Below are 12459 nucleotides of genomic sequence, written 5' to 3' on the forward strand. Positions count from 1 at the left end.
AACATAACTTCCACTTAAATTTACATAGCAACTATTGGTTATTTTGACTTGCCTGTTCAGTGTGTGCTTAATATCGTGAGTTCAAGCTGAATAAGAGATTTAATTTAACTGAACAAACAAGAACTATACAAATATGTATCGTTATCATGTAAATTATCTTGATCCTCCCCACACAAAAATACAAAAACGTTAATAAGACGATGAAAACGACAACGACATACTCTTCACATATCCCACGCTTTCGAAATGTACATTCGTGGTGTTTTCCTTCCAAAGAGATAACTCGCTGCGAGGCGTATGCCATGCACCGACTTAGTTAATAGTCGTTTCCGTGACAGAGACAATCCTGTGAAAATATTGGTTTGTCTCGTAAACAAAATTGTGTACCAATCGCGTATACTTTGAGACTACAGTGTGTAAGAAAGTGACAAGAAATCTGGAAATTTCCGTTTCAGATAAATCAATAAGATGAAACAGATGGTAAATTGTTAATTTTTTAATTTGGTGAGTATAATAAGTATTGAAAATATAAATTTTTGGGATGGAAAATCTTCAACCTTTTTTGTTGTTAGAGATATGGGTTATTAGTATTAGTGACCGTATACCCAGCCCCCAAACCTCAAGCGCACAACATAATTTTCACCCAAAGATCAGAAAATAAGCCAGATCCTAGTGACTTGTACAGTTCGCACGTACCATCATGAATTTAAATTCCCAGTTTGGTTCAGAAAATTGACTTTTACTGAAGCTTCAAACTGCGTTGCAATATAAAATTGGAAATTTGTTCGAGCGTCACAATTTTTCGAGGAAGAATATTTGGTTTGGTTTGGTACTGTACGGCACAGCAACACAAGTATGTGAATTGGTATCGAGGCAGTTGGAGTCAAGTGTCTTGCCCACGGGCATACGATGGTAATTGACCCAGGCCGGTCCTTAAGTGGAATTCAAAACCACACCCATTTGGTTGAGAGTCCGCTATGCTAACCACTGAGCGAGTTGGCAGCTCGAGGATGAATATATAGTGTACATTGCTGAACATTTTGCACTCGAGCCATTTCATATCCGATATTTACCATATTAGAGCTGCAATACACTTGGTACAAAAAGTAATTTATACTCCAGATGATAATAAATAATATATTTTCGAAAGAGCCAAATACTTGTTTCATGCAGGGTAGATATAATATACAGTGTAATATGAACCATATGTTTTATTACAGATCTGAGGCATATGTTCAGTTTTCAGCTTAAAAGAATGTTTGCAATTGTGTTTAAAATCAGCAATAGTTGTACACAGTTTGGTGTTATTTTTTTATGATATTTGGTATTTAAATACTGCATGTAATATTCCCTTTAAAGATTTTAGTCTTGTTTTTTGGGATAATTAGTTGAGTTTCATTGGCACAAGCTTCTGATACTGTAGTAAAAGATTGTTTTGTACGTGAGGACTGATTAGTTGTATTTTACTGTCTTTGAAAGGTAAAGATACGAGTTTTTCCAACATATCTAACAGGGTGTTCATTTCATTTAGAAGATTTCTTGCCACATTATTTGCAGGCACTGAGTACATTTTAAAAGATGAATGATGTCCCCAAGAATTACATCAGTAATCAGAAGGAGTTTAAATATAATAATTGTAAAAAGGTAGAAATTTGAAAATCTGTAATTCTTTTCAAATGAAATAATTTGGAGGATATTATGTTGTATACAGAATTTATTGGTTTATTTCATGATAGAGTGTCATCAGTTGTGACTCCTAAATTTTTCGTAAGTGACACATTTAAGCATATCATCAACACATAATTAAGATTCTTTTGCCATCACACCAATCAAGTACTCTATGAGCAAGTATAAAATGGACATAACTCTAGGCATTGCTTATGTCTGCCATTTTCTGTGTACAAGCTAATTGTCATGATAATAAATTGGTTCTCATAAATATTTGCAAATTTTGGAATGTTTGGTACGTTTTTCAGTTGATTTTGATGAAATGGGGTCATTGGTGAATTTGTAATTTTGACAGTTGAAGAATCATTAGGGGATGAAAATGGAAACCAACAATAAAGAAATACAAATACAGTGGTTTTGGATATTTATATTACAATATATTCAGCATGTATGTACATGTTTGCATAAACATACAGCACTGGTCAAAATTCCATCTCATGAACAGGGGAGAACTTATTCATTGTTATGTTCAACAGTATACTTCTAAACAGTAACTATTTATGCTTGTGCTATTTAGTTTTAATCCATTTACTTCACAGGCTGCCGAAATGTAAGTCAGTTAGGCCAACCCTAAATATTTTTGTTTCCTGTTGTACTGGTTTGAAAATCAGGGTAGGTAGGTAGGTAGGATTTTGTTAAAAATAACATTATATATGTTACACTGATTAGTATATATTATGTACTAAGTGCTTCTGGGACTGGGCAAACCCGGTTCAGTTAGATGCATAAATCAATTTTTGGGAATTTATTTTAAAATATTTTTTTTTACCCTGGTGGGAAGGGTCATCAACAAAAACCAAGGATGGTTGGCCGACCAGAAAAACATATTTTTTATTTAGCCTTAAAGTAAAGATTTGACTGATATTAAATAAAATAACATTTTTTAAAGTAAATTTCCTTATGAATGAATATAATATCAGGCTGATTTAAATTGATTTGAATGATTTACCAAATAAAACATATAAGATATTACTAATTAATTTGATGCTGTATAATGTTTGCAGCTTGGTAATTTTACTTTTTTAATCGGAATTGCCTTTTTATAAACCTGTCACCGAACCTGACAAATATTTCTCTGCCAAATACTGAGTAATTGTCAGAGGTAACCAGGTCATCATTTCGCATGATTTAATTGGCAGGGTGATCTACTTGTATTATCTATAAAAGGTAAATTGAAGTTTCAGTTAGGAAAAAATTGTTTTTTGTTGTTGAGAATTTGAGCATATGGCATCCTTGGTATACCAAAGTGAAAAGTTGGACACATTAGAATTTAGTTTTGCTTTCAATTTAATAAACATTTGTATTTGACAGCTTGAGTTATCTGCATACATAAACGAATCGGTATGGTCAGATATTAAAGGGAGTTCATCAGAGAAAAGTGATATGAGAAATGATTATTGAGCAACTCCAACAATAGCAGGGGATGGATCATTTAAAACAAATGGTTTGATATCTGCCATTTAAATATAGGCTATAAAAATGATGCTATTAAATCTATGCATAAAGTCCTAATTTGTGTAGTAGAATAATTAGTGATTGACCAGAAGTATAAAATGATTGGCCAGTATAAATGCTTTCTAAAATCTGATAGTTATAAGATTCTCTATTTCCTGATACCAGGAATTATTAATGTTTGTTAAAGTCATCTGACTGGATTGCAGTTTTTTAAAACATGCCTATTTTTTTTACAACAAATTATGTGTTGATAACAATGGAATGAATAGATGATAGATACGGAATTTGATTATTTTTGACAGTATGTGCAGAACACAATCAGCTAGTAATTTTATTTTATTGTTTTTTGCATAGTTTAGGAAGAGACACTTTTGACTTGTGCATATTTTTATTGGTTAAGTTTTGAAAGCATAGTTGATAATGATAGATGTGATGCTTACTGTAAGTGTATAGATGGATATTTTTTCAGCATTAGTTTTTAAAAACTGCACCGATTCCATCACGGCAAGTAGATTTGTTTACAATCAAAAAATCTCACAAGTTTGTTGTAGCATTACTGGGATTGTTACATCTCCACACCCTCAATAACTCACGCCCTGATAACTTGCAAACCCGATTATAATGCAGGGTCAGGTGTGGCTCTCATTTTTTAAACCAGAGAATACTCCAAAAATTGATCCCTATTTGTTGAACTTGAAGAAAATTGCGATCAAAATGGAAACTTTGATGTGTTGCACATTTTGTCATTGAAAACGGTAGATAAGACCTGGAAATTTTAATCAGCACTTTGAAATATCAAATTTAAAAATAGGTCATACAATTTTTAGATTTTCTTTCCAAACAACATTCCTAGTACACCGCAATTAACAACATTTAAGGAAATTTTCATCAATGAAAATGTCACTTACTCAATTGAAATTTGTGTTCTAGTTCTATCTTTTAGTTCCTTTTAAGTGTAATCAATATAAATGCAATGTGTCCTCTTGTAATTAAACATTAAATGCGTCAATCTACCATAACAGTTATGTCCGTGAGTGTTTCTCTCAGAACCTAATTAAGTGCCAACCGTGTTTGGATAACTGATTTCCGGAAGTATTTTTCAGTATTGTTGCACTTAATTAAATTAAAAGCTGGCCTCCTTTGTATTACCACGTTAATTATGTCTTTTGAGTCAAATAAAGGAGGTGGAATAAAAGAAACTTAAAATCTAGCGGCCCTGGTCGCATGTTGGTTGAGCTCACTTCATTTGATAAATTGAACACTTATAAATGTTAATGTGTATGTAAAGTAAACTACCTTAAATTAACCAACTCTTTCATAATGGTGATCAAAGATAACAAGGCAGCGAAGCAAAATGAATACTTCGTAGAATAAAGAGCTTGATTTCACAGATATGGACCATTGTGGGCATGCCAGTTTCAGAGAATTCTTGACTGGCACTTAGAGATATCCTTAAGCACTTAGAGATATCCTTATGGATGGTAAGGAGTTTAATTATTACTTCCAATGAGATCAATACTGTACTAATTGAACAATACAAAAATTAAGTTTAGACGTAGATGATTGTCTCATGAAATAAATGTCTCGTGTTTTTAAATAAAACGAATCTTGTTTGGTGATGTATCAACAGTTAGTCTAGTTTCTTGCTCTGTTGACTCCCAAATTGGCAGAATACTATTAAACACCACTGTGGGAACCAGACTCAAGAAAACAAAAAGCACTGATATAATATACAGATTTTTTTGCGTACATGTGATGTTTGTTTAAACCAGTTGGAACGATCTTTTATATGTTGGACATTTTGAAAATAAATGTTATTTAAACAGAATAAGGAACAACTTCATTAGAAAAAGCATGTTATTAAAAATTCCTATTGACATGGTTATAAAATGAGGATTCAGTCAATACACAGCCCAGTTACCTAACACAGCTCCCCCCACCCACCCCCAGATTTCTCTATGTCAAAGTGAATTTGGAAATTTTTTGGAGGTCCCTTGGTAACTCGTGCCTTGATTATAGTGTTGGTCTATGTTTATGGACCCTGTTGTGTGTGAGTTATCGAGGGAGAGGTGTACTTTGATAATATTCTGTATTAACATTTAAAAAATATATACTCATTAGAAACTTTCTCTATTTCATACTCAGGTTGTTTCCACCTTGAAATTTCATACTAGAGCTTATAAAAAAAGACCCTTCCATAATCTAAGCGAGTCTGTCCACAAAAGTATCTAAATTGACCAAGAAACCATGTCCCAGCTGACAAAATGCAACATTTCAGTTTTGAAGTTCTCAAAAGACATTGGCAAATTAATTATACTAAGTCAGCTGATGGAGCTACATCTGTAGGTCCCGTTGCCAGCTACAAACTTTGTGTGCAAAATGAAGCATGTGACAGTGGATGAGGAAGAGTACTATTCTGTTCTCCTTATTTCATTGGTTACGTGTAATTTATAATAATAATAAGCTCATGCAGACTTTGTCACTTTTTAAATAGGGGACCCTGCGTAGTCTAAGGTGCTCGCCTGACACACTGACATCTAACCTCCGTCCGTGTGGGTTCAAGTCTCAGGCTCGGCCAGTGTGTATATGTGAGGAAACTTGACAATAGTTTCCCATAGGTTGGTGGTTCTTGTTTTTTTTTCTCCAGTTCTTCCTCCCAGATATACTACCACCATATATAGCCTGTCATATGTTGAAAAATAGCATTAAACAAACTACAACTGTTTTGATAAAGCTGTAACTATGCAGCTGTTTGAAAATTAAACTAAGCAAGTGATTAATGACTTATAAAGACCTCCAGTACATTGCTTATTACCCAAAAGAAATGGAGATAACTACATGTTTTAATCAGTATATTTAAATGAGTTGATACAGAGTGTTTTCTGCAACTGTGACACATTCATGATACTTTCATAGAAACTAATCAGGAAACTTCAAGCTACCATTTTTACTGATATAAAATAAGGACCAGTGCCTTTTCAGTTTAATTTCAGTTTTCAACCTTTATTGAAAAAACTTGGAGATATTTTGTTGTAGCATTTAAAAAAGAAAACTATTACAAGACTTCCGAGTACTTATTGTTACAGATCATGATTAATGTGCACACTGACCTGAAGGCAAAGTTGAAGCCAGATACAGTCAGAGATCAGAAGTTTTTTTTATAATAAAGAATCTTGTACTAATCATGATGATATGGTTTACTTGCCTTTGTAAGATCAGTTATCTGCATTCGCTACTGTTGATTATTTCGATTTCATCGTTAACGCTAAGAATGATTCATCATACAGTCCTCACCCTCCTTGATTTGTCTGCAGCATTTGACACAATAGACCATGCTATATTACTTCACTGTCTCCAGCCTTTATTTGGCATTCATGATACAGCCTTACTGTGGTTCAAGTCCTACTTGGTCAACAGGACACAAATTGTATCTGTAAATGGAATACACTCCAGCCCATTTGATCTATGTTATGGTGTTCCACAGTTCTTGGACCTGTTCTCTTCATTCTGTACACTCAGTCGCTCTCAAGTGTCATAGATCATCATCCAGCGTCTCACCAGTTGTATGCTGATGACACCCAAATATACAAATCTAGCCACCCAACTGAAGTTGATGCTACCATCCAGGGTGTAGAGAGGTGCATTTCTGATGTGAAATCATGGATGACATGGAACAAGCTGCAGATGAATGATGATAAAACTGAGGCCATTCTGATCACAACACAAAGACTTTCTCAATCACATCCTTTACCTCAAAAAATAAATATCAGCAATGCCAACATTAAATTCACACAATCAGTACGAAACCTATGTGTTACTCTGGACAGTACTTTGATATTGCACCAACATGTCATGAACATATGCAAGGCTGCATATTTTGAGCTGAGACGCATCAGCTCAATTCGCTAATATCTTTCAGTTGATGCCACTAAAACACTTGTGTGTTCATTAGTACTTTCAAAACTAGATTAATGTAACTCAATCCTGTCTGGTTCGTCTCAATATTTGCTCCAGAACTTCAAAATGTTCAAAACACAGCTGCTCAGATCATACTTAGAGAACACCTCCCTGCTGCTCTGTACCCTACACTGGCTATCCATTCAATCCAGAATCAGACACAAAATTTGTTCTCTGTGCTACGTTTCATTGTCGGACTCTAGTCCAACATACCTATCTGACCTCACCCATGTGTACAAACCAGCAAGATACTTATGCTCCTCTTCTGACAATCGTATACTCATTATTCCTACTATGAAAACAAAGTCATATGGACAGCGTTCTTTTGCATACCAGGGCCCAGCACCGTGGAATGAATTGCCCACTGAACTTAGACACAAAGACACAGTGATCACATTCAAGAGGGCTCTCAAAACTCACTTATTTCGACTGCAAGAACAAACTTAAAGACCTAATAATGTTTCCTACCTTAAATATTCTCAGCATGTTTTTTTTAACATTTTCTAATTTCCTATTAAGCCACAAAAGAGTGAGATGAAACAGTTACAGTCTCATGTATATTTCCTGTTGAGTCACAGAACAAAAGTTACAAAACCGTGTGAGATGAAAAAGTTACCAGTCATGTATATTTCCTGTCGAGTCAGAAAACAAAAGGTACACAACTTTGGAAGAATAAATGTCTTTATTTACATAAGAGGTTGAATATCGGGGCTCACAAAGTTTATAAGCGTTGTTTATTTCTTAATTGAGTCAGGTAAACTGTGTAATTTCTTTGCAGCAAATTCCATATTTTACATGGAGTGAAAGAAACTTTTGTGTGGGCAGCATTTGTCCCATGATCCTCTTGTAATACTGACCTGGGGAAAAAAACCCATAATTTTATGTTCTACTTTTAAATGTACAAACACAATAAGAAAATAAGAACATTTGTCTTAGAAGGTGTATGCTGTTCATGTCAAAATATTATGTGTGATCTTATATGTTTCAGATGGCTTGACTGGAGACCTGAAGCTGTACAAATATGGGGTCCTGGCCAAAAGAATCCCCTCCATCACTTGAGGAGATCTGCATTGAGTTTTGTGTTAACAACCATTGGCTACTGGTGGAAGAGTACCCATTGATGCAAGGGGTGTACTTCCGCCCTAGCATCACCTTCCCAAGAGGACTCTCAGATAAGCTTCTAGAATGCATGGTTTCGAAGATTCCTTATTTGAAAATTATGGAGCAGGATATTTTCCGGCTGTTCTGTGATAGAAGTTGCTGTGTACTTACTTGTTTGAATCTGCGTCACACATCTGTGGATTTAAAACAGTTGAAACACCTGTGCCAACACCCCATATCAGAAATTGACATCAGTTACTGTGAGGAAATTAGGAGTAATTATATCTCTGCAATAAACCAGGCTGGTCCTAACTTGAAACTTTTACGTATGGGTGGCAAACTTGAGGGCTACGAAAATCTGACTTTGTATGAAGAGCTTGACACAATGTATGACCTTGACAGGGGTGACATTCTAAGAAATAATGAAAAAGTTTTGAGTTGTCCTAATTTATTGTCACTCACGATAAAAGATGTAAATTTCATTGAATTTAGTCCAGATGAAGATTGTGACAATTATCACAATGACCCTAATGGCGTACAAGAAGATGAAAAATTACGAAATTTTTTCAAGGCATTGTTTCAACCCATGACAAAATTGACTCATTTAGATCTCAGTGGTTGTCAGTTGAGAAATGACTACTTGGACATTTTGAGTAGTTTACGATGTCTCACATCTTTGTCTCTATCAGATGTTCTCGATGGAAGTGTTAGTGCACTGAAAAGCATTGCAAAAATAACAGGTCTTAGGTTAGTATACTGTCAAGTCACATTTTTCCAACATTGACAGTCTCTCTTAGAAGATTACAGTACATGTCTGTTGTAGTGTTTCAAACTTACATATATATTCAAGTGCTTCACTGATAGTGTCTCATAGCTAATCAAACTTTATGTATATTTTATTCTTCACTGATAGTTTCTCATAGCTAATCAAACTTTATATTCTATTCTTCTCCGATAGTGTCTCATAGCTAATCAAACATATATATTCTATTCTTCACTGTTAGTTTCTCATAGCTAATCAAACTTTAGGTATATTTTATTCTTCACTGATAGTGTCTCACAGCTAATCAAACTTATATCTATTCTTCACCGATGGTGTCTCATAGCTAATCAAACTTTATGTATATTCTATTCTTCACCGATAGTGTCTTATAGCTAATCAAACTTTATGTATATTCTATTCTTCACTGATAGTTTCTCATAGCTAATCAAACTTATATATTCTATTCTTCACTGATGGTGTCTCATAGCTAATCAAACTTATATATTCTATTCTTCACTGGTAGTGTCTCATAGCTAATCAAACTTATATATTCTATTCTTCACTGATAGTGTCTCATAGTTAATCAAACATATTCTATTCGTCACCGATAGTTTCTCATAGCTAATCCAACTTATATATTCTATTCTTCACTGAGAGTGTCTCATAGCTAATCAAACTTATATATTCTATTCTTCACTGGTAGTGTCTCATAGCTAATAAAACTTATATATTCTATTCTTCACTGATAGTGTCTCATAGTTAATCAAACTTATATATTCTATTCGTCACCGATAGTTTCTTATAGCTAATCCAACTTATATATTCTATTCTAGTTAATCAAACTTATATATTCTATTCTTGACTGATAGTGCCTCATAGCTAATCAAACTTATATATTCTATTCTTCACTGGTAGTGTCTCGTAGCTAATAAAACTTATATATTCTATTATTCACCGATAGTTTCTCATAGCTAATCCAACTTATATATTCTATTCTTCACCGATAGTGTCTCATAGCTAATCAAACTTATATATTCTATTCTTCACTAGTAGTGTCTCGTAGCTAATAAAACTTATATATTCTATTATTCACCGATAGTTTCTCATAGCTAATCCAACTTATATATTCTATTATTCACCGATAGTTTCTCATAGCTAATCCAACTTATATATTCTATTCTTCACCGATAGTGTCTCATAGCTAATCCAACTTATATATTCTATTCTTCATTGATAGTGTCTCATAACTAATGAAACTTACATGTATGTTCTAGTGCTTGACTGATAGTCTCATAACTAATCAAACTCACATGTATAGTCTAATGTGTGTTTGAATGTGTCCTACCTAATTAAATTTACATGTATATTTTAGTGCTTCACTGATCTATGCTGTAAGGATCTTCAACTGTCATATCAAAATCACATTAAGGTAACTGCAAACTTGGTTGGCACTAATATTTCCTAAGCAGTTGCCAAATTTTGTTGCATAAATATATTTGCTTGCTTGATTATTTGGTACAGCAGAAAAGGGTTGTACTTTAAAATTTACTATTCCTGATTTTGCTCCAATTTGACTTTGGTTTTCACAATTGACTGCTTGTATTTACTTTAATAATTCCTGTCATTGTCTCAATTGTAAACTTGTAAATATTGTTTTTGGTACTAATTGTGTTTCTGTAAGTTGTTTTCAGTAGAAATTTAGTGCTTATGTTATTGATGCAGTGACAAATATTGCAGACAGTAAGATAAACTTTGGTATTCTTATCACCAAATTAATAGTTTTAATTCCCGTATTTGTATTACCTTCATCAGTTGGAATCATTATCAACTTAATCTTCATTTGTACGCAGGGTTCCCATGCTACCGAGAAATTGGGAAAAAGATGGGAGATATTTTTTAAAAATTCCCAACCGTGAAAAGTTCCTGAATTTCTCAAATTTTGATGAAAGTCAGGAAAAACCTGTCAATTTTCCACCACCACTTGATGACCGAAACAATCACGTAATTGAGTCATAACTAAACTGATTGTGAGTTACATTTATAGAGTTCTAACCAGAATATTCGGTGGGTGCAGTATGAATCATTTAGTTGCTTGCAATAAACATACATGTATATGCTGAGTCAGTCCAAATGCCCAGTGGATTAGGTTCATCTAGAAAACTTATTTTCAAAGTCAGCTTGATATCTGTATCTTTTCTTACATAGAAGGTATGAAAACTAGTCTAGCATCACAAGAGGCCAACATGGTGGTGGCAAAGCATAGCCGTTCACCGATGGCGTCGCAAACTTGAAACGCTTTTAGATCGAGTGATGCATACATGAAATTGATATGAAGATTACTTATTTTCTCAGAAATTGTGAGTATTAAAATCGTTATATCTTTAATCTGCTAAAAGACAAGATAAAACTACGTTGTTGATGAAATGTGACCTGGTACATGCGATTTCCATTGCTAGTCGCATGAGTACACAAATCTAACAACCCACATTTTCAAATGTTGTAGAGAAAAAATTAAAAAATAATAAATGAAAGTCCTATAATGGTTGTAGTAAAAATACAAAAATGAAAGAACACAAAATTCTCCATATTTATGTATTCCGAGAACAACTTCTGGAGTTTTGTTGTATCACGTGACTACCACGTTGACATGTGCTCTCTGCTTGATCAATCAGACTGGCCAGATTGCTGGTTTTTACAAAAAATATCTGACTTTCATTTAATATAATTTAATTTCTGTGCAACAACATTATAAAGAAGTTTGTTGTTGATATCACATGACTATTGGAATTCTGATGTCATCATTTGAAATTTGTAAAGTCATGTGACTAGTAATCCAAATGGCAAGTACTGGGTCAGGTTTCATCTATGCCATAGTTATTTCTGTCTGTCCATGGATTAACGACATAACGATTATAATATTTGCCATTTATGAGAAAATAAATTACTTTTTATCAATTTCATGCAGGTATGAGCCAATTACATTTTCTAGGCCCACTGGTAAGCTACTACCAAATGTTGCTACTGCATGGTGGCAGCAAATTCCAAATTTTCGATATGCAGTTGTAATGCCCCACACCCCAACATAAATGTCACAATATGATAAATGGGGTGGGAATATTCGGAGGAAACTTGATTAGAAAACGGATTGCTATTCGTTTTAGCCAAATTTGTTGTCTAAATGGTTGAATCTCAGTGCTGAAATGAGATATTGTTGTCTCTTGTATTATATATTTAAAAAAAATGATATGAGCCCCTGTATCATTTTGGGGACTGGTTTAACAAATTACAAGAAGGCAAGTTGATTTTACAGAAATTCAGTCTGTGTTTCTATAACAGTATATAATTTTGAAGGTCTTTTGTCAAAATTTAAATTGGTCCTTTTGAAAAATTTCAATGATGGAGGTTTAACCAGATCATCTTAAGGAGAGTAGAGTGTTTGAAAAATCTAATTTGGG

The 12459-nt window shown here is 33.8% G+C and overlaps 1 protein-coding gene across 1 annotated transcript in view; it reads left to right on the forward strand.

Moving 5' to 3' along the window:
* Positions 1 to 405: 405 nt before the first annotated feature.
* Positions 406 to 12459, forward strand: part of LOC149780428 (protein zer-1 homolog) — a 48739-nt gene continuing 36685 nt past the window's right edge. The window contains exons 1-2 of the mRNA XM_089937354.1: positions 406 to 504; positions 8129 to 8988. Coding sequence (XP_089793480.1) covers positions 8162 to 8988 — 827 coding nt within the window. The 5' untranslated portion in view covers positions 406 to 504; positions 8129 to 8161. The remainder of the gene's footprint in view (positions 505 to 8128; positions 8989 to 12459) is intronic.

This window comes from Sinohyriopsis cumingii, chromosome 16 (genome assembly GCF_028554795.1).
Source record: "Sinohyriopsis cumingii isolate HCF-2022 chromosome 16, ASM2855479v2, whole genome shotgun sequence".
Classification (NCBI taxonomy): Eukaryota; Metazoa; Mollusca; class Bivalvia; order Unionida; family Unionidae; genus Sinohyriopsis; species Sinohyriopsis cumingii.